Below are 26,121 nucleotides of genomic sequence, written 5' to 3'. Positions count from 1 at the left end.
AAGTGGATGTTCTCTCAGTTTTGTTTTTAACTGGCAACACATTGGTTAATCAGACCTAGTGAACATCTCTGGTACCATACTAGGTTGATATACATCCAGTCTACAGCCCCCAGGCCACCGCTGCTTCCTTTTCAGATCCTTTATGGCACGAGGAGCCCAGACGGAGTAACTCAGTGTGGCAACATGCTGGGTTCTAGGTGTTTAGGGATCAGCTAGAGTCTTACTCCCTGCCCTTATGGGGTCTACCATCTGTCCTTTCCTTCCTAAAGCCTCCAGCCTTTGTGGGCCATCATTCCCACCAGCATCAATGTTAATCTCTGTCCTCGGCTGGTCTCTTGAGTTGCTGCAGTCATGATTTCAACTGTCCTTCCCGAGCAAACTCTTTCCCAGACTTCTTACTGCCCTTGGGGTGGTAAGGGTCAGCTTGAGCCCATGTACATGGGTCTGGCCCTGTTCTCTCCAGCCTCATGGCTCATAAACCATTTCACAACCCAGTCCCTGAATACTGGTCCTCCCAGATTCTGCATCACCATCTCTGAGAGCTCTTCCCTCATTCTCCAAGGCTCCATCAGCCTGAACTGACACTCTTTCTCCAGGTCTGTTTCCTCAGCAGGACAAGTATTTTGAAGACCATGTCAATGTCTTACTCATTTCAGCACCTCAAGCACTTAGTGCATAAGAGGGCTCAGTTACTGTGGAACGATCTCATTTCTCAAGTTCCATGTATCCTTTGATGCATTATCTTCTTCATCAGTCTCATGAATCCTTTTTCCTGGGAACCCGTCATTTTTCTGTCCCTTAATGGGAGGCATGCCAGCTGCTGTTTGCACTGCACCCCTTGCCCCAACACACCAAGTCACAGACATATGAGACACCCTGAGAGTGGACCACCACCTGCTGGTCAGCAGGTTTCTAGGACAGTGACAGCTCAGGGCTGCAGACACAGTAGAGGTTCTTAATTTGAAGGCATTCCACCAAGAATGCAAACCCCTTCTGAGAATACTTTCAGATGCACAATGTAAAGCACATAGATTACAAGTGAAACCTATCATAATGAAATATAGGTACCAAAATATTAGAAAATCTATATATATATTGGCTTATAGATGTGATCTATATATGTAATATGCACATCTCGATTTCTCTTAATGTTTATTTTGAGCGGGGGAGGGACAGAGAGGGAGAGGATCCCAAGCAGGCTCCACCTGGGGCTTGATCTCATGAACTGTAAGATCATGATCTGAGCCAAAATCAGGAGCTGGATGCCTAACCAACTGAGCCACCCAGGCGCCCCTGAATATCTCAATCTTAAATAACAGGAGCTAACAATTAGTACGATAACTACTGTTATTTCAAAGCGATGAACAAAATTTTGAGGTGTTTGCACAGCAGTAACATGAGATGAAATCTCTGAATTCTATTGCTGACAGTCTCAGGTACCACTTATCCTAACAGAGCTGGTTGCCTGCATCCATACAGAAAGGAAATACTGAATTTCAGAGCTTAGTCAAACTAAAAACCAAATCTTTTCCCATCCAGGAACAAAAACACCCTGAATTCTACCCTCGGACCCCTTGCTGGTGATAGGGGAGGTCTTTAGACCCCAGGTTAAGAACCCCTGAATGGGGTTTTAGAAGCATGGCAGAAAAATGCTTTTAAATACAGCAGCTGATAGTTAAGTGCATGACTCTTAGTGAGTGTAATGGGCAGCTGAGAGTGGGAGAGGAGGTGTGGTGGAGACAGCACCTCAGAAGGTCTAATTTGAATTTCATAGGCATCATTTACCAGTGTGGTGAAGTTCAGCCTGACCTTACCCTTGCTTCATATCTATTTGCTCCTCTATAAAATGGGAATGACAATGTCTTCCTCACAGGTTGTTAAAAGGATTCAGTAAGTTAGTATTTGGAAACTCCTGGGGGCCAAATGTTTATTGTTGAATGAGAATGTTGTTCAATGTCTGTAGAGAACACACACACAATATAACTCCTTTCAAAACAGAAACCCACCTCAAGGTCTGACTGGCCGTGTGACCTGGAAAGCACCAGTGCACTGAGAAGATGGTGAACCCTTTCTTGCCTGGCAAATGTGGCTAAGTCTGCTGTGCTGTTTCCACCCCACCCAAGAGAATAAGCACAAATGCAAATAGGGTTTCTCTCCTTTTGCTATTTTATTAGAAGCATATTTACATTCTTGCAGTTAAACTTTGTAGAGAACATTTTACAAAAGTTTTGTATAAAGTTTTGAAACTACATAAAAATAACTTCTATCCTTTATAAAGGGAAAATATAAGTTAGTTATATTTACTCTGCCAAAAACGGACTGAAAACAAGAAACAGTTCCATCTGTCCCTTCCCGAGGAAACATTAGCACGGGGCATGCGGAATACTGCGTGGGCCTTCTCACTGGTGGGCATGCGTGTTGGCTCAGTCATGAGGCTGGAGGACCCAACCGGCCCCCATCCAGAAAGGAGAGGGGAGCCATCAGGACTTGGGCAGCACTGAACAGGAAAGCAGCAACTCTTGAACAAGATTCAAATGTGAATGAAAAGCCAAATAGGGGAATGATCAAAGACTTTCGTCTGAACCACGAAACCGTCATTTCGTGTAAATGCCCCTTCTCACACCCCAGGCAATAGTGTAAACACAACCCAAACCAGCCCTGCCTGACCATTTGCCAGGGCCAGCCTTGGCTGGTGGAACCCGGACAGTGTTCTGTAATTACACTGCTGCTAGGTCACATTTTCCCGGCACCTGTGTACCAAAAAGAATAAAAGAGGACAATTGTTTCACTGGTCTCATCTGTGTGAGACCAGAAAACTGCTGCATCTGGGTCAAATACTGAAGCAGGCAAGCTCAAATGTTCACCAACTTAGGACCACTGCCTTCCCACAGCCCGCAGAGCATCTTCACTGCATATGTAAGCCTTGGGAACCCTAAGTCCCTTCTTACTGAATGGCAACCCTCCCTCCCCAAGATCCAGTTACAACCAGTGCCAAGAAACTTGCAGAGAATTGCTGTAGGACAAAGTGTCAAACCTTAACGTGTAGGAGTGAAGAAGGAAAAAGTCCTCCTGGGATGTCAGCCACTCCATCATGACAAAACAGTACCCAGACTTAATACGTCATCCATGATTCCTCAAACTCGCCTTCAGTTTTCTGTTTTATTTAAAGCAGGTTATCGTCCTATAGAAGCCATTTGTTTATATTTGTTTCAAGTTAGAAATCAAAGTGAAAAAAGCTTTCTTTGTAGATAAACTGAATGCCTGTTTGAGCATTACTTTTTATCTACATCCTGCAGCCTGTGGGATCAGAATCTGTGGGTGGCCAGCTGAATAACCCGAAGGCCCAGGATTCCATCTGAGAAGAAGCAGCTTTGCATCTGCTCTGTTGCTGGGGGCAGGAAGCATTGCATTTCTCCCTGATGTTTTTTCTTCCTGAACAGAAATCCCAGCGACTACCAGCCTCTGTCTCAAGTATGAGGCCAGACTCCTGCTAGGAGGGGCAGAGGGAAACAGCCTGCAGACAGGATGGGCAAGGATGAGACGGGAACAGCCTAGGCTGTGAAAGTCTTGTGTGGTGAGGAATTTATCCCTGAACACAGCATCCAGCGTAGGCGCCAAAGGGAATCACAGACCGGCAGTTCAGCCTATACCATCTTGTGCCAGTACCCAGCACCCTTCAAACCAATGGCTCCACCTAAACATGCTCAGTGGCACAGGCTCAGGCAATGAGTATGTTTCAACCCACCTGGCACAAGAGGCCCAGAGCAGAGGCAAGCCTGGGTAATGCCACGGGGCCAAGCCTTGTGTATGTATGTGTGTGCAGGCAGAGGGACACAAGATGGCAAGAAACACCCAAGGCCAGCAGAATGAATGATTCAGGCTCTCCTCCAGCCCACTATTGTAGACACAGCCTTGTCTCAAGAGGGAAGCAAATTGGGGGCTACTGGAAGAATGAGGGCACCCCCTGAGCAGCTGGCAGCAGGACGGGCTTTGCTAGAAACTGAAATGGCTGTTAGGAGCCGTGTTCTTGTCTGACACCACACCAAGAATCACAATATGGACAAACTCATGGTGACTAATGGTAGCGCTTTGTGCCCACACATAGCAAAACTGAAGTTTTGGCAAGCAGGAGGGTCTCAAGGCTGCAGAACACCATTCCTTCCGGGCCGTGACCCCACTAGCAGCCCAAATCACTGACACCTTGAAGGGATGTGGGGCTCAGAGGGGACATACATTAGGATCAGGCAACACATAATAAAACCTCGCCCTCCATGAGTGAGCGAGAATTAAGGAACACTGGGGGGGGGGGGGTCTGTTGGGCATAGCTGGGGTAACACAAGGCAAGGGGCTAGATGCGAGTTGGCCTGGAAGCAAGAGGGAAGGGGGGGGGGGTCCTGAGTTACTTGTTCACAGAGAATGGGAGGGCCTTGGAGGCCCGCCAACCTGCCAGCCACAGCCCCAGGTGGCTGTTAAGAAGCATCCACAGAGCTATAGGGGAAGAACTTGGTGGCCTTGTTTGGGGTGGTAGGGTTCAGGCATTCTGTCTCCTCATTCAGTTTGAAGAACATCTCCTGCTCTCGCTTCTTCTGGTTCAGATCTTCTTCCAGAGCCTAGGACAGAGAGAGGGCACAGTCAGATGCCATTGGCATGGATCTCCCAAACACAGGACCCCCACCAAAGTGGCCTCCTCTGGAAATTTCCCTTCCCTCCCAACAAGCCTTTGCTGCATGGGTAACTTGGTCTTCCATCTTTCCTTTCCCAGAGTGCATCACCCAGAAGACAGGTACCACCTCTAGCTTCCTTCTTTCACAACCATGCAGGATTTTGTTGTGGATCAAGGGCCACGGTTTGGTGAAATGCCATCTCAAGGGGGGGGGGGGGGGGGGGGCGGTAGATGCCAGTCTCCTGGCAGGAAAACAATGGAATGGAGAAAGACCCAAGGTAGAAAATGGACAGATTTAACAGTGGGTGATTGGGGGGAGGTGGGAGGACAGGGCCAGAATATCCAAGTACATTGTGTTCCTAATGAGGATACTGCCCCACAGAAATCACCTAGGGAGTTGTCTTCAAAAATCATGTGCCTTCCCACCATCCCCTGACACTGTGATTCTGAAAACCTGCAGTACGACGGGTTCTCTGTGTTGTAAAAGCCCATTTGGTAACTCAGAGCAAGTGTCTAGTGTCTTGGTTGAAGTTCTCCTTTGCCAGATGTATTAGCATTTTTTTAATTATGTTTTTTAGGGGCACTTGGGTGGCTCAGTGGGTTGAGCATCCGACTTCAGCTCAGGTCATGAGCTCACGGTCTGTGAGTTTAAGCCCCGCATCAGGCTTTGTGCTGACAGCTCAGAGCCTGGAGCCTGTTTCAGATTCTGTGTCTCCCTCTCTCTCTGCCCCTCCCCCACTTATGCCCTGCTCTGTCTCTTAAAATATGAATAAACGTTAAACATTTTTTTAATCTTAAAAAAAATAAATACATTTTTTAAGTTTTTAATTTTTATTTTGAGAGAGAGAGAGAAAGAAGCAGCAGGGGAGGGGGGGTGGAGAGAGAGGTGGGGACAGAGGATCTGAAGCAGGCTCTGTGCTGACAGCAGAGAGTCCAATATGGGGCTCAGACTCACGAGCCATGAGATCATGGCCCGAGATGAAGTTGGACGTTTAACTGACTGAGCCACCCAGGTGCCCCCGGATATATTAGTGTTAAAAGTGTTTGTGGTAAGCAAACATTATATATAAGATATAAGTGGTACTGTGTAAGCTCTTGTAACAAGTTACGAAATCCAGTGCCTATGGGAGCCAGCCAGATGAACTGAATGAAGAAAGAGAGCTGGGTGTGAGGCAATAGGGAGTGAGGAGGACTGTGGTGAGGTGAAGAGCACACACTGTGTCTGAAGACGGTGGTTTCTTTTCAGCTCCAGCTGATGTCTGTCACGTGGTACAAAGAGCCCAGTGTGGCCAGAGCTCCTGGATTCACAAAAGAAACTGGAAACCCAGATTCTTATGAAAAATTCCCTTACACAGGCATTCCCTCGGAGATACTGTGGGTTTGGTACCAGACTGCTGCAATAAAGTGAGTATCATGATACACAAATGAATTTTCTGATTTCCTAATGCATATGAAAGTTGTTTATAAAAAGTTATGTTTATAGTACACTGTGGTCTAAGTGTGTAATAGCCGTGTCTAAAAAAAATGTATGTACCATAATGAGCACATACTTTATTGCTAAAAAGTGCTAAACGTCATCTGAGCTTTCAGCAGTTCATGACGTTTTTGCTCGTGGAGTGTCTTGCCTCAGTGTCGATGGCTGCTGATTGAACGAGGTGACTGCTGACGGTGTGGCTGTGGCAATTTTTTTATTGACATATAATGTTATGTTTTGGGTGTGCAACATAGTGACGACAGTTTTGTACATTATGCTATGCTCACCAGGGTAACTGTAGTTATTTCTTAATTTTTACTACTGAGGTATAGTTCACATACAATTCCTTAAAATAAGACAATGATGAAGTCTGCCACATTGATGGACCATTCCTTTCACAATTTCTCTGTAGCCTGTGATGCTGTTTGACAGCATTTTACCCACAGTAGAACTTCTTCCAAAACTTGAGTCAGTCCTCTCAAACCCTGCCTCTGCCTTATCAACTAACTTCATGAGATATTCGAAATCCTTTCTTGGCATTTCAACAGTCTTCACCAGGAGTAGATGTCACCTCCAGAAACCGTTTTCTTTGCTCATCCATCATCAGCAGTTCGTCCTCTGTTCAAGTTTTACCCTGAGACGATAGCAAGTCCACCACATCTTCAGGCTCCACTTCTAATCCAGTTCTCTTGCCATTTCCACCACATCACAGTTACTGTCTCCACTGAAGCCCTGAACCCCTCAAAGCCACCCACTTCTTCCAAAGCCCTGTTCATGTTGATATTTTGACCCCCTCCATGAATCACGAATGTACTTAATGGCATCTAGAATGGTGAATCCTTTCCAGAAGGTTTTTAGCTTACTTTGCCCAGATCCACGAGAGGAATCACTACCTATGGTAGCTATAGCCTCACGAAATTGTATTTCTTAAATAATGACACTGGAAAGTCAAAGCTACTCCTTGACCACGGGCTGCAGAATAGATATTGTGTTACCAAGCATGAAAACAACATTCATCTTTTTTTAAAAAAATAATAATCTTGTTGTACATCTCCATCAGAGCTGTTGGGTGACCAGGCACACTGCCAATGAGCAGAAGATATCAACAGCGGGTTTGAAATACTCAGTAAACCATGTCGTAAACAGATGTGCTATCATCGAGGCTTTGCCGTTCCATTTATACAACACAGGCAGGATAGAGCATAATTCTAAAAGGCCCTATGATTTTCAGAATGGCAAATGAGCACTGGCTTCCACTTAAAGTCAATAGCCGCACTAGCCCCTGACAAGAGAGAATCAGCCTGTCCTTTGAAGCTCTGAAGCCCAGCATGGACTGTTCCTCTCCAGCTCTAAGTCTTCTCCTGACATAAGGCTGTTTCATCTATATTGAAAATCTGTTGTCTAGTGTAGCCAACTTCACGAATTCCCTTTGCTGCATCTCCTGGATAACGTGCTGCAGCTTCTACATCAACACTAGCTGCTTCACCTTGCACTTTGACGTTCTGGAGACAGCGTCTTTCGTTAAACCTCATGAACCAACCTCTACTAGCTTCAGACTTTCATTCTGCAGCTTTCTCACCTCAGCCTTCATAGCCCCGAAGACAGGTTAGGGCCTTGCTCTGGATTAGGCCTAGCTTAAGGGAATTCGTGGCTGGTTTGATCTTCTACCTAGATCATAAAAATTTTCTCCCTTTCAGCAGTAAGGCTGTTTAGCTTTCTTATCATCCGTGTATCCATTGAAGTAGTACTTTTAATTAAAAAATTCTCCTTTGCATTCACAGCTCGACTGTAGCTGTTTGGTGGGGAAGGACAGTATCTCAAGTCTCAGCGTGCCTTCCTCACTAAGCTCGATCATGTCTAGCTTTTGATTTAAAGCGAAAGGGGCGCCTGGGTGGCGCAGTCGGTTAAGCGTCCGACTTCAGCCAGGTCACGATCTCGCGGTCCGTGAGTTTGAGCCCCGCGTCAGGCTCTGGGCTGATGGCTCAGAGCCTGGAGCCTGTTTCCCATTCTGTGTCTCCCTCTCTCTCTGCCCCTCCCCCATTCATGCTCTGTTTCTCTCTGTCCCAAAAATAAATAAAAACGTTGAAAGAAAAAAAAAATTTTTTAAAGCGAGAGACATGCAACCCTTCCTCTCACTTGACCACTTTGAGGCCACTGTAGGGTTATTCACTGGCCTCATTAATTTCACTAATACCGTGTCTCATGGAATGAGGCCTGAGCAGAAAGGAAGAGAGCCAGAGGAATGGTCAGTCAGTGGAATAGTCAGAATACACAACAGTTCACCATCTTTTTTCCCCATAAAATGCATTTTTATTGTTTCTGTTGAAGTATAGTTGACACACAAGGTTACATTAGTGTGAGGTGTACAACATAGTGATGTGACAACTCTGTACACTAGGCTGGGCTCACAAGGGTAGCTGCCATCTGTCACCATATAATGCTGTTACCGTTGACTATATTCCCAACGCTGTAATTTGTATCCCATCCCCTCCTATCAGTTCTCTGTATTCACGGGTTTTGTTCCTGCTTTTTGTTTACTTTGCTTTGTTTAGATTCCACATATAAATGAAACATATGGCACTTGTCTTTCTGTGTCTGGCCTATTTCACTTAGCATAATACCCTCTAGATCCATCCATGCTGTCCAAAATGGCAAAATCTTGTTTTTTTAGGACTAATACTCCATTGTGTGTGTGTGTGTGTTATACATGCAGTCATCTAGTGATGGACACTTGGGTTACTTCCCTATCTTGGCCATTATATATAATGCTGCAGTAAACAGGAGTGCATATAGCTTTTCAAATTAATGTTTTTGTTTTGTTTTCCAAATATCCAGTAGTGGAATTACTGGATCATATGGTATTTCTAGTTTTAATTTTTTAAAATATGTATATATTTTAAAGTTTATTTATTTTTGACAGAGAGAGAAACAGAGCATGAGTGGGGAGGGGCAGAGAGAGGGAGACACAGGATCGGAAGCAGGCTCCAGGCGCCGAGCTGTCAGCCCAGAGCCCGACGTGGGGCTGGAACCCACGAACCGCGAGATCATGACCTGAGTCAAAGTCAGACGGTCAACCGACTGAGCCACCCAGGTGCCCCTCTGTTTTTAATTTTTTAAGGACCCTCCATACTGTTTCCCACAGTGGCTGCACTGATTTACATTCCCACCAACAGTGCACAAAAGTTCTTTTTCCTCTGCATCCCTGCCAACACTTGTTAATTTCTGCTCTTTTTGATACCTAGCCCTTCTGATAGGTATAAGGTAATATCTGTTTGTGGTTTTGATTTGTAGCTCCCTGAGGATTGGTGATGTTGAGCATCTCTTCATGTATGGTTGGTCAAATATAGGTCTTTGGAAAACTGTCCATTTTTAATCAGATTATTGGGGGGGGGGGGTGGTATTAAGTTCTTTATGTATTTTGGATATCAACCCCCTATTGGATACATCATTTGCAAACATTTTTTTCCCATTCAGTAGGTTGCCTTTTCATCTTGTTGACGGTTTCCTTCATTCGCTATGCAAAAAACTTTGTGGAGTTTGGAGTAGCCTCAATAGTTTATTTTTGCTTTTGCTTCCCTTGCCTTAGAAGACATAGCTAGGAAAATGTTGCTGTGCCTGATGTCAGTTCACCATCTTTTGTGGTCACAAAACAATTATGACAGTAACATCAAAGATCACTGATCACAGATTACCATAACAAAATAATGAAAAGGTTTAAAATATTGCAAGAATTATCAAAAGAGACACACAGAGACATGGAGTGAGCAAATGCTGTTGGAAAAAGGACACTGGTAGACTTACTCACCATGGGCTGCCACAAACTTTCATTTTGGAGGGAGGAAAAAAAATGCAATTATCTGTGAAGCGCCATAAAACAAAGTATGCCTGTACAAAAATTTTGAAATTTCTATATGTTGGCCAAACCTAATGCCTGTGCGCCAATTTCAGCCCATGGATAATCAGTCTGTGACCTCTGCTAAAGAATAACAATTATAACGGCTACCACTTTTTGAACAGAGAGCTTTAGTAACTTGCCCCGCGTTTCATAGCTAGTAATAGGGGAGCCAGGACTTCATCCAAAACCTGTGCTCTTAAGCGCTACTCTCTTCTACCTACCATATATATTCATGTATATAACCTAAGGCAGGAGTCTAATCTTTTTTCTGTAAAGGGCCAGATTATAAATATTTTCAGCTTTGCAGGCTGTGAAGTCTCTGTCACAACTACTCGAACTGCCGTTGTACTTCAAACTCGGCCACTGACAATGTGTAAATGAACGAGCATGGCTGTGTTCCAATAAAATTTTATTTACAAATACAGATGGTAGGCCAGATTTGCCCATGGACAACAGTTTACTAACACATGCTTTAAGGGAAGAAATGTTCTATCTACATTTTACAGTCCTAAAAAGCAAAGATTGCGAAGGGAGGACTGGTCTGAGGCCACATTCTGTGTCAGCCGTGACCCAAGCAACACTTTATGGATGCTACCAGATACTCTATACTTACTTGAAAGAATTAAGTCTGAAGTTTTCTAAAAATATTCCACAGTGTACAGTCATCTCTCTTCCCCTGTATAGCTCAAGATTGCTGACTGTAACACGAGTGTGAAAGAACATTTCTATCACCTCTGGTTAAGTGTTGCAGCAGTAACCCAGGTAGCTAATGACATACAATTCTACAAAGAACTCTGCGAAACAGCAGCCCCCAGAGGCAAAATCCAATGCCAGCTCCCCAGACATACACCACAGTACCTCCCCCAAACCCAGGTGCCCCTGAAATAGGAGACAGTTGCTAGAGGCAACGTGACCATTCATCTTCAAACTCTCTCAGGATGTGCCAAGGGTATAGAACCACCAGGTAAGAGAACCAGGTGAACGTTTGTTTCCTGATACCAGAGTCAACCGATGTCAGCAGGAGCATTATTGATTTGAGTGTCAAGTATCAAAAGGCCCAACAGGCCATGATTACAGAAAATGACGAACATGGGCCTGCTGCCGGGAAGGTCCAGGACCCTGGCCAGCTGCCAGCCATAAAGCTCCATTAGCACAGGTTAGGGAAGCCTCAATTCAAGGACTTCCAAGGCCATTACTTAGCTGAGGTGGGCAGCTGCCTCTTGTCCAGACCACAGTGAAAGCAAGCAGAGCTGATGTATGATGGCAGAACAAACCTCAGGGCTTCAAGACATGTGATCAAGGGTAATTAAGGCAGCTCTCTCCTCAGAGAGCTTAGGGGCGGAAGGAAATGAGTATGTCCTTGGTCTGCACTACAGGCTGATGACTTTTTGCATCACACGGTACAATATTCACATCTCCACTTTACAAATGACCACACTGAGGCCCTGTGATGGTTAATTTTATGTGTCAACCTGGCAAGACATGGTACCCAGTTGTTTGGTCAAACACCCATCAAGATGTCACTGTGAAGGAATTTTTAGATGTGATTAAAATTTAACTCAGTAGACTTTGAGTAAAGCAGATTACCCTCCCTAACATGGGTGGGCCTCAAAACTGCAACATCAACTCTTTCCTGGATCTCCAGGCTACAACCTGCCCTGCAGATTTCAGACTTACTAGCCCTCCACAATCATATGAACCAACTTCCTAAAGTAAATCTGTATCTTATCTATATTCACATCCTAGGCAGACGCCTGTGGCTCAAGATGGAGAAAAGCCTACTGTTGAGCCCACGAGCCCAGACGTGGTTACCTTTTTGCGTGGCCGAAGCTTATCCCGCCATTCCTTCAAGTTCTGATTATGGCTCTCATCTAGGGCCTTCAGCTTCTGGGTTTCATGTTCTACCAGGAGGTGACACTTTTCATTCTGGAACAAATTCCAGGCAGAACAGGTAAGAAAACTTAGAAGGCAGAGGTGCAGAAGGCTGAAACATACCTCGTGCTGTAGCCAGTGATGGCACCAGCATGATTATTATTTCTTCTCTTTGATTGTAATTTATAGGAAACTCTATGCGTATAAATACATACCAAGAGATGCCTGGAGGAACATTTCAGAATATTCATGTTAATAGTTCTTATTGTGTAGTGGGATCTGCAGTAATTTGCACTTTACTTCTTTGTGCTATTTTGCATTGTTTGAATTTTTCAATATGAATATATATGTCATTTTAACAAAACAGTGAAACTATTAATAATAAATAAAAATGTGTCCTACCACCACTAGAGGCAGCCACTGCAAAAATGTGATTTTCTGGCAGCCTCTGTCCTAAATGTTGTTTAGCTCACCCTCTATATACAATTCTGAAACCTGCTTTCCCACCACCCTTAACATTATAATGTAAACATTAATTAACTTCTAAAGAATTAACATTTTTCATTGTTTTTAATGAAAATTTTAATGCCTACAGAGTATCCCACAGCATAGATTCATCAAATCTACTTAAATATTCCTCCATTTTTGGTCACTTAGGTTGCTTTTAATTTTCACTATGTTAAATAGCATTGTATTAACCATTTGTGCTATGGACTGAATCGTGTCCCCCCAAGGTTCATATGTTGAAGCCCTAATCCCCAGTGTGGTGGTATTTGGAGGTGGGACCTTAAGGAGATAATTACATTTATTTCTTTTTTAATGTTTATTCATTTTTGAGAGAGAGCATGAATGGGGCAGAGAGGGAAGGGGACAGAGGATCTGAAGAGGGCTCTGCGCTGACAACAGCGAGCCCCACACAGAGCTGGAACTCACGCACTGTGAGATCATGACCTGAGGTGAAGTCAGACGTTCAACCAACTGGGCCACCCAAGCGCCCCAGGGATAATTAAATTTAGATAAGGTCCTGGGAGTGGGGCCCTTATGATGGGATTAGTGTCCTTACAAGAGACACTGGGAAGGTTGCTTTCTCTTTCTCTGTGCCATGTGAGGACACAGCAAGAAGGCAGCCATCTGCAAGCCAGAATCCAACCGCAATGACAACCTGATTTTAGATTTCCAGGTTCCAAAATTATGAGAAACGAAACTGTTGTTTAAGCCGCCAGACTGGTATTTTGTTATGGCAGTCAGAGCTAAGATAATCTGTATGTATAAATATTTATATAAATTATATATGTAATTTTCTGTATTATGTATCATTTCCTCAGGAGAGATTTGTGTAAAGATGAAGACATGGACCTGACAGAGACACTCCCAACTTTATTATTCTCTGAGGTAAGTCATCCGCCTCACAAAATTTACCTGGAATTTCTCGCAAGGCAGAAGTGATCAGTCCCTGTTGATCCTCACAGAGAATCCATCTTGTGGTTTATAAGGCATTTATAAAGCAAGAGGAAAGGGTCTCCATCCAGATACCTCAATCGTTTGGGGTTGGAAGAGTGGGACACCTTGGGGGGATTTTCATTTTGGATTTCAACTCAAGGCTCCCGAGAGTTTAGAAATCAGTTTAGTTAGAAATAATACTACAGCACGGAATACCTTTGACCTGCCAGAAGCTGGGCTCCTGGCACTTTCTGTGGGTTCTCTCAGTTAATCCTCCCAGTCACCCCATGAGCAGATGCAGAAGCTGAGGGAGTTGGCTAAAATTTACAGTGACAAATGACAAGAGTCCCTACCTGACAGGCTTCAATGCCTGTCACGTTTCCTCCATGCCTCCTTGCGTCTCCAGAAATTGCCAAATGGGTGCAAAAGCCTGAGCAATTTCCTGAAGTCACAGGGGTTTGAGTCTGCCCATCCCTCAGGCATGACAATGCCTTGCTCGCTGCAAGGAAGCTCCAAGTACCGGCTCCTGGGGTGGCGCCCCTCAGGCAGGGACAAGCTCAGGAGTCAGGAAACTGGAAGAGGCCAGGATCTCCCGAGGGAAAGGGGTCACCAAGAGGCTGGCAACACCAAAACAGCCTTCCCTGATCTCAGTGGGAAAGCTTTGCGCTTCTCACCGTTAAGGATGATATCAGCTGCAGGTTTTATCAAGTTAGGGAAGTTCCTCTCTACTCCTGTTTTTACTGAGAGTGTTGTTGTGAATGAGTGCTGGATTTTGTCAAATGCTTTTTCTGCATCTGTTGCTGTGATCATGTGATTTTTCTTTAGCCTGTTATGTTGTGGATTGCACTGATTTTTGAATGTTGAGCCAGCCTGGGATAAAGCCTACTTGGTCATGGTGTATAATTCTTTCTATACATTGTTGAAGTCAATTTGCTAATAATATCTCGTTGAGGCATTGTTTGCCATCTTCCTTACTTGTAATGTCCGGTTTTGGTATTGGAGTAACTTGGACACCTTGTCCCAAGACACAGTGATGAACCAGAAGCCCAGCACAGGCCATTGCCAGGCCCCAGGCACGGCACTTTCAGCTCAGTCCTACCAAACAGGAATTCTCACCCCCTACCCCATCCCCATTTTATGGATGCAGGAACTATGGCTTGGAAGATGATGGATCTGGCCAGCATGACATGGCAGGATTGAACCGTTTTAGCCCGGGCTTGTCTGACGAGAGTCCTTCCCTACTGTAGAGTCTGTGGTCCCGGGAACAGAGGCGATGCGAGAAGGGGGGCGGGGAGGCCTGTACCTGCAGCTGCTGCAGCTCGCTCATGTTGCTGTCACACTGTGCCACCATGTCCCGCATCTGGTTCTCATGCTTTTGCTGCTGCTGTAGCCGCTCCGACTTCTGCCTTTTCTCCTCTTGCTGGGAGAACTGGAACAGAGGGAGGGTGGGTGCCTCAGAGGGTCACAGGCCTGGCAGGGGGGTGGGGGGAGCCTCTACCCCCACCCCATTCCAGAAAGCCCCATCAGAGGGGCTGGTGTGTGCACAGCCCTAGTGCCCTACACCATTCAGGCCATGCTCTCTTCCTGAGCGGAGACCCAGGCTGGTGGGGACACAACGTTGTGCTGTGCCACGTGCTAAGACAACGTGCGTTACCACACAGGAATCACGGGAGCCCAGGGCCACCAGCACCATGTCCCCAAGACGAATGGGTGACATGCAAGTGGGGTCTTGGTGGATGAGAAGAAGGGGTTTACCAGCAGAGGAAGCCACAGGATCGAAGCACCACAGTGTGAAAGGGAACCGTGCATGAGAAAGCAACACCAAGCTTCCCCCTCTGTCCACGGAGGGACATTCGCCGTGGAGCTTGTGAGGCTTCCAGGCTATGACCAACAACCCCCTTCCAAGACCCCGTACTGCAGCTTGTATTTCTATTCCCCAAGCCACATAAAGTTCAGGCCCCACCAAACCGGCATCTGTCCCCACTGCAGTACACACACAGAGCCCCCACCTGCTTGATCTTCTCGCGCTGCTCAGAGGCACTGCCTGCACCATTGATGTGGAGGCTCTTCTTGTACATGGCCATGCGTGTCTTGCCCTCGCTCCTCTGAATCTTGGGCAGCCGTGCTTTCTCCTGCTGCTGCCGCACCTTCAGCTGCTCCACCATGCGCTGGTTGTAGCGTTGCATCTGCTCCCGCTCCTGGGGGCACAGCCAGCCGGGGCTGAGGTCAGGTGTGCTCTGGGCCGGGGGTGTGATCAGAGGCCAAAGGCAGCCACCCTCCGCTCGGGAGCCCAGGACACACGTGGCCCTGAATGCTCAGCAGAGCAAGTCTGGCATCATTTTACCTCTACTGTTAATTTTTTAAGTGAGAACAGAAAATGTTACTTTTTGTTAGTAACGCTTTGGATTTTTACCTTCTAAATGCCTTTGCATCTAATCAATGGTTGGCATGTCATTAAAGCTAATACCTCAAAGCAAGACGTACACTACTGATGGCAGATGTCAGTTCATACTTTTAAAAGTCATGATAAATTTGAGTTTTTCCTTCACCTAACACCTATTTGTATTTCAAAACTTGGCACGGGTATCACCTCCTCCAGGGAGCCTCCCCTGACTTCCAAGCCAGGTTGAGCACCCTTATTCAGAGCCGCCACAGCCCAAAGCTGTTTGTCCATCATTGCATTTAGATTAGGAATTGTAATTATCCACTAATTGTGCATCCAGATCTCAGTTTGTCCCTGCTCCCACTAAGGGGACCAAATCAAGACAATTACATAGAAGTAAGAGAGTGCTCTGGCCACACAAAGCAGGGGCCCTTGCCTGGTCTGAGGGAGATAAGGAAGGCTTCCTGGCAGAGGTGGTGATTGAGACTTAAAAGTATTCCGAGGGAATGCATGCGAAAGAGAGAGATTAGGGGAAAATGGAAAGGTCACGGAGAAGAGGAAAAAAGTGAAAGGCACACACTAAGGTGTCTAAGTCAGTGAGGGAGCTGCCATCTGCTTCCCTGCAGGGCTTCCCCCATTCCTGGCCCTTTCATCAGAGGAAGGACATCTCACAGAACCTCCCAGGGCCTTACCATGACCAACGCCTGCCTCCTCTTGGGAGCACAGATGGTACCCAAGTGGTGCCCCACTTGGCCCTCCCAGAGCTTCCGGTGGCAGCCCCATGCCCCGCCCAAGTCGGGACCTCACCTTCTCATGCTTGCGCACCAGCTCATGCCTCTGGAGGAAGTACTGGTCTTTGAGCTGCTGCTTCACCAGCTGGTGCCTCTCCTGTAGGTGATGCTCCTCCATTTCCCACAGGGCTGCCTCCCGGTCTGTGGACGACATGAGGCCTGGTGAGATGCTAATGGCCAGAGCGCCACTGAGCGCTGCCCTGCCCTCTCCTGCCTCAGATGTTAGCTCCCAGGAGCCTGGTACGCCAGGAAGCGAATGGAGCCAGGAACCAGAGAAACCAGAGACCGAGGCTAGAACCCAGCTCCTTCACTGGGGTTTGGGACGGGTAACAAATCCTCTCCAGGCCTCCACTTCCACCTCTACCAAACGTGTGCAACCATTCCGTGGAGGCAGAAATGGTCTTGGGAGACCATTATGTTCAGCTCACAGTGCACTGCTGCTTTCCTAATGGGCCAGTGGGAAGGGCTCACGAAACCCCATGAAGAAGACAGGAACAGCCTCCTGTCACTATTTACTCCTTTGAAGAATGGACGAGACCCTCCTTGGCCACTGTACATCCCTTATGTATACATTATTACTAAGACACAGCATCTGGCATTTTATCACTAGAAGTCTATTAATTGACCTTCTGCTCAGCCACAGGCACGGAGCCGGCGTCAGATAAAGACTTCATGCCCTGTAAGACACGGAGCGGGTGGTGCTCAACCCACATGAATGTTCATTTCATTTCATTGCGTTCCTGATCTATGAAAACTGGTTAACTACCCACACAGTACATCAGAACAGTGATTTGGCTTCCTATCAAAGTCGAAAGCACTGTCCCACAAGTAGGGTGGTTCCTACTGGCATCATGGGACCAAAAAAGAAAATGAGGGCTTTCCTGAAACCGCGGTGGCTCTTCAGAACGTCAGAACATTAAGGACCCCATTTTGCTGCCCCACACCAAGTACTGAGGGGTTTACAAGGCTTGCCTGCACCGGCCATCACAGCCCTGGCCGCAGCACCTGCTGTGTAAGTAAGCCAGAGATGGCGCCTGTACAACCGGCCCTATGTTGTTTACGTCTTTACCGCAGGCTGGACTGTTGACTCTCAGAAGCCCACGGGTGCCAAACTCTGAACTTCTCCCATCCAACTGTTTCAAGTGTAGCTCAAACAGCAGACTTTTGGCCATTCAGAGCCCACCTGCTTTGCACACCCCACAAAACTGCACCCAACATCCGCTAGGCATAGAGAAGATAAACCTAAGGGGCTAAAGAAAGACCCTAAGCCCTGCTGCCCTTCAGAACTCTACCCCAGAACCTCCCCTGCTAGTGACCCCATCCAGATACAGAAGCCCTCTCTCCGTACCCTAGAGTTCCTCTGCCCTCCTCCCTCCGGGAGTGGCCTGCACTAGTGTCTCTGGAAGGTCTTGGGCTCGAAGGACTTGCCAGCCCGCAAACCCGTCAGAGCACGAGCACACCAGAGCAGTCAGGAACTCGGCTTCAAGAGGAGATCCACGTTCAAGGCTCATTCTACCACGCATTAGCCAAGCAACCCCGGCCCAAGCACAGTGGCTCTTGCAAGCCTTTGTTTCCTCGTCTACAAAAACGACTTATCGGGTTAAGGTGAAGATTCAAGGAGAGAGAGCCATGAAAACTGGCACACAGCCTGGCACAGCCGTCACTCCACATGTGATGGATGTCATAAGGGGCACGATACTTTCCCCACCACCCTGTAGTTTCCACCCACTCTACGTGGCTTGCTGGCTTTCTTCCTTCCTCAACCTTAGGAAAGAGGTCAAATAATGTCGGCTCTGTGCCTCAGTCCTGACTGCAGTGGAGGCTTTCCCCATGTGTCGCCCTGAAGGATGCTGTTCGGTTTTAGGATGGAGAAGAACCTAGCAGTTCCTAGCACAGCCCACTCTCTGGCAGCCACCTCGAAGGAGTTCCTGCTTCCTGGTGAGACACTCGCGCTCCTTGTCACAGATCTCCCGCCTGTTGTCCGCAGTGATCTTCTTCATCGCCAGTTCCAGGTCCTCCTTCTGCTTGGCCAGGAAGTCCCGGTCCTGGGCGGGAGAGAGGAGGACAGACCGTTAGCACCGGTTCCGGCACCTCAACGTCTACTTTTACTACAGAGGAGTCACTGTGATCGGCAAAGAAAACATACGCAGGGGAAACCTGAGACTTAGAGACATGTCCACCAACTGTGGCATATGCGCTTCGTGTGGACCCTGATTCAAACAACAGATTAAAAAAAAAAATTCATGAGACAAATGGAAATGTAACTAATGACTCAACTGCAAATGGGATGTCATGAAGCAGTTACGATAAATATTTAAATTCTTAGGTGACTTTATAGTATTGTGGGTTCTTTTAGAGATGCATACTAAGACACTGACAGGTGAAAGGATACGATACGTGGGATTTGATTCCAAATAACCCTGAAGGGTGGGGAGTGAGTAGACATGAGCTCCTAATTACTGAGACCAGGTAACAGGTGACAGGTATGTGAGGGTTCCTAATATACCTATTTCTGCCTATGTTTTTAATTTTCCATAGTCAGATTTAAAAAATTAAAATTTAAAAATTTTAGGGAACACGTAAGCAGAAACTAGAAATCCCCACTAATCCTATCACCTGGGAGCAGCAGCTGGTTTTGGTGTATCTATACAAACATGTTTGCATCTGTATTTCACAAATTATTTAAAAGGACTTAGAGATTTGTACACCCATGTTCATAACAGCATTATTCACAACAGCCACGGGATGGAAGCACTCAAGTGCCTACAGACAGAGGAGTGGATAAACAAAATGTGGCATATATGCACAATGGAATCTTACTCCTCCCTGAAAATTCCCACATATGCCACAACATGGATGAATCTCAAAGACATGTCAAGTAAATCAGACACAAAAGGACAAATACCACATGATCCCACTTACAGGAAGTCAGATTTGTGGAGACAGAGAATAGAATAGTGGCTGCCAGGGACTGGGGGAAGGGCATGGGGTGTTATTATCTAATGGGTAGAGTTTCAGTTTTGCAAGATAAACTGTTCTGGACACGGACAGTGGTGATGGTTTGCACAACAGTGTGAATGTACCTAATACTACTGAACTGTATGCTTCAAAATGGTTAAGGTGCTAAATTCGTTATGCCTTATCTTACTATAATTTTTAAAAATTAAAAATACCTTTCCATGTGATAATGTAATCTTCTATCAAAGGCTGAAAACATTTCATGGCACAGGTAGGTATACCCTAACCTTACTCACCCAATACCTAATAATTTGTTTCCAAGTTGTCTCTATTTTTTTTTTAATGTTTATTTATTTATTTGCAGAGAAAGAGAGAGTGAGAGAGTGGGGAGGAGGCAGAGAAGAGAGTGAGAGAGGAATCCCAATTAGGCTCTGTGCTGGCCACACAGACCCTGATGCGGTGCTCAAACTCATGAACTGTGAGATCATGACCTGAGCCAAAATCAAGAGTTGGATGCTTAACTGACTGAGCCCCCCAGGTGCCCCAAGTTGTCTCTATTTTAGATGGAGTATGTCTTCATACTCTGGTAGCTAAATATTTGTGAACTTCTGTGATGATTAATCCTTAGGATTAGTCTCTAGAAGCAAAAAAATCCAGGCCAATAATGTGTACATTTTTGAGGCTCTTGATGCCCTTGTGAGAATGGCCCCCTTAAAGGCCCAATATGCTCTCCCTGTGTGGGGATGGGGCCTATCTCCCCCACCCTTCCCAGCCCTGCATTTTTTTTTCTGATCACAGCATCAAAGGACAGGTTGTAGGAAAGTATGATGGTGTCCTGGAGAGAACATGAAGCCTGGAGCCAGACTGAGTTTCAAGCCTTGCCCCATACCATTAACTCTACAAAGTCACCTCTCTAAGCCTTGTTTTCTTTCTCTGTAAAGGGAAAAACAAATAGCACCTACCCTGATAAGCCATGAACGCTAAACTGGGTAATATACAAAAGCATTTTAAGTGTAGACTCTAATTTTCTATGCATTTGAGGGCAGAGGCAGCAAAATGTACAGACGCCCCAGTAGGAAAAAAACAAGCACATGGTCCGACAAAGGCTAAGGAGAAGGCCAGTGAGGCTGGGGCCGGGAGGATCGAGTGGAGCGGGGAGAGGCTAGCAGGGGCCAGACGGACAGGGCCTTGCAAGCACATGAGGAGGCTCGTCTTATCTTATACACAAAGTGGGAGCCCCTGAAGGTTTTCAGGACACAAGGCTATAGGGGGAGGGTGACATGATGAGATCTGGAGTTCATATTGATTACACTGGCTGGTGGGAGAGAAAATTGCAGAAGAGCAAGAGAGGAAGCAGGGAGACTAGCTGGGAGGCTACTGCAGTAGTCCAGGCAAAAGATGACAGTCGCTATGGAGTCACAGAGATATTGACAAAGTTGGCAGATCCAGAGACAGTTTGGAGCTTAAAAACAAAAAAACAAAATCCATGCTTCAGGAGGTGATAAAGGGTTGGAAGGAAAGGAACGGTCAGAAATAACGTTTCTGGCCTGACAGCAGGATGAAGGACAGTGCCCCCTCAGAATACAAGAACAGGACCAGGTCTGGGAGGTCGTGGGTTTGTCTTAAGATTCTAAAAGGTGCCAAGTGGGCAGGTGGATGTACTGGGTTATTCAAGGAGACATGGCCTACAAACAACCCTAAGACACGGATGTAAAGGGCTGGGGTGTCCAGAGACAGGGAGCTCACTTCTACCTGGAGCGAGAGCAATCAAGGAAGGCTGCGTGAGGGAGGTGCCAACAAAATAGGCTGGACTTGAGACAGAGGAGGAACCTGGTCATCACTCGGGTCCTCCAACCTGGGACTCGCTGACCGAGGGCAAGGACTCACGAGAAGCTGCTTCTTTTGTGCGTGCTCCTCCATTTTCTGCTTCATGCTCTCCTTCCGCTGCTGCCTCGGAAGCCTCTCCACCTCGTTCTTCACCTGTACCAGAAACAGAAGACAGCAGCCGGGTCAGCGTCCCTCCTCACACTTCCTAAAAAGAAAGACTACAACACCAGAACTCCTGGGCCAGGGAGGCCAAAGGCGAGGCGCAGCTTTCTAGACACTGGCCCCCCACCCCGCTCTCCACCAAGCCCCTGACAGGTAGTCCTCTCTGGCCTACTCCTGCCTGCTGCTGGCTTGGGTTTCAGACTCCCCCAGAGCGAAGAGGTCCTGCTTTTGCTGCTTGACATCCTGCGGCCTTCTGAGAGCATCACCTCCCCTTCCTTGAGGGCAGACTTTGTCAACCTTTCTTCATACTGTGCCCCCAGAAACCTCTGTAGACATTTTCTTCGTAATCACCTACCCCCAAGAAATATTAATCCCACAAACTGTCAATCTGTTAAACCCTTATAATGATCTAAGATATTTCTCACCCCTCAAGGGTGACATCTCCTCCGTTCCTGAGGTTCAGGTGGTGCTGATACCCGCCCCCGCCCCCCCTGCCCCCGGCCACCTCCATCTGGCTGTAGGCCAGGCACACATATGATGCAGGCTGTTGGTCAACATGTTCCATGCCCTGGCCTCAGGGATTGGTTCAGACACCTTGCTGGGCCAGTGAGAGCTTTAGGATGTGTGCTGGAACTATCGAGGAAAGCAGATCTCTGTCCTCCGGGGTTGCTAAACTAGGATGTAGGCCATGGTGGGCCACCCTGGAAGGGCCCGCCGGAGACAAAGATGAATGCAGGGAAGCAATGCCAAAACATGAAAAAGAAGGGTTCCTGGTGATACTTCTGCCCTCCCGATCAGGGCCAGTAAGTGTTCTCAAGCCAGCTGGAAATGGGTTTCTTTGTTGTTGTTTTTTTTTTTTTGGTAAGTAATCTCTACACCAAATGTAGGGTTCTATCTCACAACCCTAAGATCAAGAGCTGCACACTCTACTGAATGAACCAGCCAGGTGCCCCCAGTTTCTGTCTTTTATAACAGAAGAGGGAGAAGAGATTCATGACATTTCTCTCCAAGGCACCCAGAGTTCCTCAGAGAGTTCTGAGGAACCCACACCTCTACAGTGCCTGAAACACCACTCCAAACTCACTGATGGAAGGCTCTTAGGGGCAGCTGGTGGAAAAATACTGTCCATGATCAAAAGAACATTCCAGGGGAGTTCTTCTGGCATGGTCAGCGTAAGCCAAAACAGCCTCCCTGTCCTGCTGATCACAATGAAAAACCCTGGATAAAATACAAAAAACAACTACCTGAGGACTCTGGAAAGTAAACAAAAGCAGATGACTATCAGAAGAGTCAAAACTTATAGGAGGGGCCAGCACAGGAGTGAGTTTCCTAATTGTGTTTTTTTTTTTTTCCCTTTTGCTGTCCTGGCTTTGCAGTACTCTCAGACCTGCACAGCAGTGCAATGGGAAAGGTAACTAAGACTCTGTAAGAAACTTCATGTTTCTGGCCAGAGAACCAGGAAGAGGGGCCTGTGCGGGTCAGAGAGTGTGGGAAGAATCCCAGAGAGAAGACAGCAGGAGGGAAACCCTAATTCTGTGCATGACCCCACGCATGTCTCAAGTTCACCCGTGCCGAGCAGGAGCAAGACAGACCCAAAGCAGTACAACAGGGGCTTTGAAAACTATACTACGATCAGAGCCACCACCCACAGAAGACAGGACAGAACCTGTGGTCTGAACCTAACAAGATCAACTGCCTGCTAAAACAAAAATGTCAACACTCTCCAGACTGTAACAGGACCCAGAGTCCACAGACTAGAACATTCAAAATGTCAATGATACGATCCAAAATTACTCTACGTACAAAGAATCAGGAAATGTGACCCATTTGCAAAGAAAAAAAATCATCACATACCAATTCCAAGATGGCACAGATGCTGGAATTATCAGACAAAACCTATAAAGCAGCTATTATAACCACACTCTGTCAGGTAAAGGTAAACATATTTGAGATTAATGGAGAGAGAGAATGTTGCCACAGAGAAATACAAACTCTAAAACAGAGACAATTAGAAAGCTTAGGACCAAACAATACAGCATCTAACAGTAAACACAGAAAACACTGGAAGGTCCCAGGGTGGAGTGGAGGTGGCAGAAGAGCCCGTGAATTTGAGGACTAATAAAAATTATGAAAACTAAAGGTTTAGGGACTTACAGGAAAATACCAAAGGTCTAATACTTGTGTTTTGGGGAGAAAGAGACTGGAATGGAAAATGCACAGCAGGGGCGCCTGGGTGGCTCAGTTGGTTAAGCGTCTGACTCTTGGTTTTGGCTTAGGTCATGATCCCAGGGTCATGGGATCAAGCACCATGTTGGACTCCGTACTGAGCATAGAGCCTACTTAGCATATTCTCTCTCTCTCTCTCTCTCTCTCTCTCTCTCTCTCTCTCTCTCTCTCCGCCCCCCTCTGCCCCTCCCTCCCCCCTTGTGCTCTCTCTCTCCCTCTCAAAAATAAAATTTTTAATGAATATCAGAAATGGCCAAAAACTTCTGGATTCCATGGCAATTAACAGCTTCTTGAGGGTAGAGTCCCTATCTATTCTGTTCAGTACCCCCAGCACCTAGCACAGGGCCATACATGTAGACAGTCAATAAAACAGGTGCTGAATAGCTCTCATTTTGATAGGAGGTAACTAGGGCTCAGGAAGATCACTTGTCCAAAGCTCAATAGTTAGTAATCCAGAGCCATGACTCAGAACCAGACCTGACTCCCAAGCCTGTGCTCCCTGCACTTGCCCTGGAGCTGGGGGGTATGCTTAGTGTCAGCGCTGTACCCCAGCAGGAGAGCCAGGACCAGGGTAAGGCCAGTGAGGCACTCACCGCGGACATAAAAAGGAATACCAAAAATCTCAGTAATGAAGATAAAATTACATTTAAAAAAAAAATCAAAATTCGGGAGCTCCTGGGTGGCTCAGTTAGTTAAATATCTGACTTTGGCTCAGATCATGATCTCACGGTTCATGAGTTCAAGCCCTACATCGGGCTATCTACTGTCAACGCAGAGCCGGCTTCGGATCGTCTCTCCCCTGCGTGCGCACGTGCTCTCACTCTCTCTCAAAAATAAAGATTTTTTTAAAAATAAATAAAAATTTAAAAATCAAAATTCCCGCCACGAACATAATATCAAAATTGTAAATACAGACAGGATCCACCCTATACTTGCAGGACTCATTCTCACCGCCTTACCCTAAACCTGGCCCTGTTGAATCCTGACTTTAAATAGCCAACAGTCTGTTCATCATGACTTTTCTGGAATAATTTTGATGTTAAAACACTACGCTACAATATTATTTGTCTTGATTACCAAGGTTTTTGGCGCCCCCACTTAAGTTTTGTGCTCCAGCTCCAGCCCAGCCCCTGCAGCTGCCTGAGGCCCCTTGGATACAAATGTCACCCCCATAGACTGCAGTCTGGGAGCTGGGCTCTGAAGCCTGCAGCACCACGGACCACCCTTAGAAGCTGTTTGTCTGAAGACTGGGAATGGCCTAGTAAGTATGTCCCAGGCTCCACAGAGGGAGGTGTGAGCTGTTTTTTGGGACCCAGATGCCCTTCCCCAGGGCAGGCTAGGAGACTCACCTCCCTCCCCTTGTCTCAGGACCATCTACCTCTTTGTCACCTACCCCCCCCCCCCCACCTCTTCAGCTGGGAGAGAAAAGAGAAGAGCCACATGGGTCCCAACTAGGGGACTGTTGTTTTGGGAGAAGAGAGGGCAGGGCACAGAAGATGTATTGTGTTTGCCACCCGGCACCTGTTCCCCTGCTCTGGTGAAAGCATCTCAGATCCCCCTGGGCTGCCAGCCCTTCCTCCTCCCCTACTCTCTTTCAGCTGGGGTTGCTGAGCTGGGATGACATACAGGAAGCTGCCTGCGAGCCAAGTCAACACAGGAAAGGAGAGCCCAAATGACAGAGAAGTAGCTCCTCATGACGCAGCTGGAGCACGTGAATCCCAACACGTGGACGTGAGCTTTTCAGATACATGAGCTCCCCAGAGTCTCCTCTGTTGCTGAAGTGGGACTGAGCTGGGGTTTCGATCGCTTGCATCCTAGAGCCCCTGGCCTCTGCCCAGCACATATTCACCTCCTTCTTCATCAGTTTGAGCTGCTCCTGGAACTTGGCATAGTCCCGATCCTGCTCCAGGCGGATCCGCCTGGCCTCCTCCCGGCGGCGCACGGCATGGTCTTGCTCCATCTTCTCCACCTGCTGCTTCTGCTGGCGTTCCAGGTTCTCCAGCTCCGTGTCAAAGAACTTCTTCTTGGCCTGGAAGGAGTAGGAGAAACTGAGCAAGGTCTCTTTATACCTGGGAGGAAGATGGGATGCAAGATGGGGAGAGCCCAGAGTTTATCTTCAGACCGGGGCCTGAATCCCAGCTCTACACCTCCCTGCTGTACGACCCAGGGCGAGTCATTTAACCGGAGTCTCTGCTGCCTCTGTACAAAAGGGAGGCCAGACCATCTGCCTTGCAGAGTTCTTGCATGGTGCTCGGCAAAGGTCGGTCTCCCTCTAGAGGTCCTCCTCTGTGACTCAGAGGAGCTCTGTGACCTTCATGAGATCCTGTGTTTATGAGTCAGTGGCCCAGGAGACCAAGAAACCAAAGGAACCGGTCTCTCTCCTGCCCCTAAAGAAAACATGGAGGCAAGAAGCCCTCCAGGGACCCATCT

At 47.0% G+C, this 26,121-nt stretch overlaps 1 protein-coding gene and 1 long non-coding RNA gene across 4 annotated transcripts in view; one reads left to right on the top strand and one right to left on the bottom strand.

Moving 5' to 3' along the window:
* Positions 1–2,148: 2,148 nt before the first annotated feature.
* STK10 (serine/threonine kinase 10) overlaps positions 2,149–26,121 on the bottom strand; it is a 116,824-nt gene continuing 92,851 nt past the window's right edge. For both annotated transcript variants that reach the window (XM_047861367.1, XM_047861376.1), the window contains exons 12-19: positions 25,541–25,720; positions 21,364–21,456; positions 18,434–18,563; positions 16,535–16,659; positions 15,354–15,542; positions 14,648–14,773; positions 11,845–11,958; positions 2,149–4,610 (exon numbers count right to left, since the gene is read on the bottom strand). In XM_047861367.1, the coding sequence (XP_047717323.1) occupies positions 4,470–4,610; positions 11,845–11,958; positions 14,648–14,773; positions 15,354–15,542; positions 16,535–16,659; positions 18,434–18,563; positions 21,364–21,456; positions 25,541–25,720 (1,098 nt within the window). In that variant the 3' untranslated portion in view covers positions 2,149–4,469. The remainder of the gene's footprint in view (positions 4,611–11,844; positions 11,959–14,647; positions 14,774–15,353; positions 15,543–16,534; positions 16,660–18,433; positions 18,564–21,363; positions 21,457–25,540; positions 25,721–26,121) is intronic.
* Positions 5,565–25,542, top strand: LOC125167395 (uncharacterized). Of its 2 annotated transcripts, XR_007152778.1 has the most exons (5): positions 5,565–6,067; positions 11,779–11,983; positions 13,230–13,296; positions 24,773–24,952; positions 25,290–25,542. It is a non-coding gene; the product is annotated as an uncharacterized LOC125167395 (long non-coding RNA). The 2 variants fall into 2 exon arrangements; XR_007152777.1 differs by having other exon boundaries at positions 24,773–25,542.

Source organism: Prionailurus viverrinus, chromosome A1, assembly GCF_022837055.1.
Source record: "Prionailurus viverrinus isolate Anna chromosome A1, UM_Priviv_1.0, whole genome shotgun sequence".
In the NCBI taxonomy this organism is placed as follows: domain Eukaryota; kingdom Metazoa; phylum Chordata; class Mammalia; order Carnivora; family Felidae; genus Prionailurus; species Prionailurus viverrinus.
Note: the sequence above shows the minus strand (reverse complement) of the source record. Positions and strands in the feature narration are given on the sequence as shown.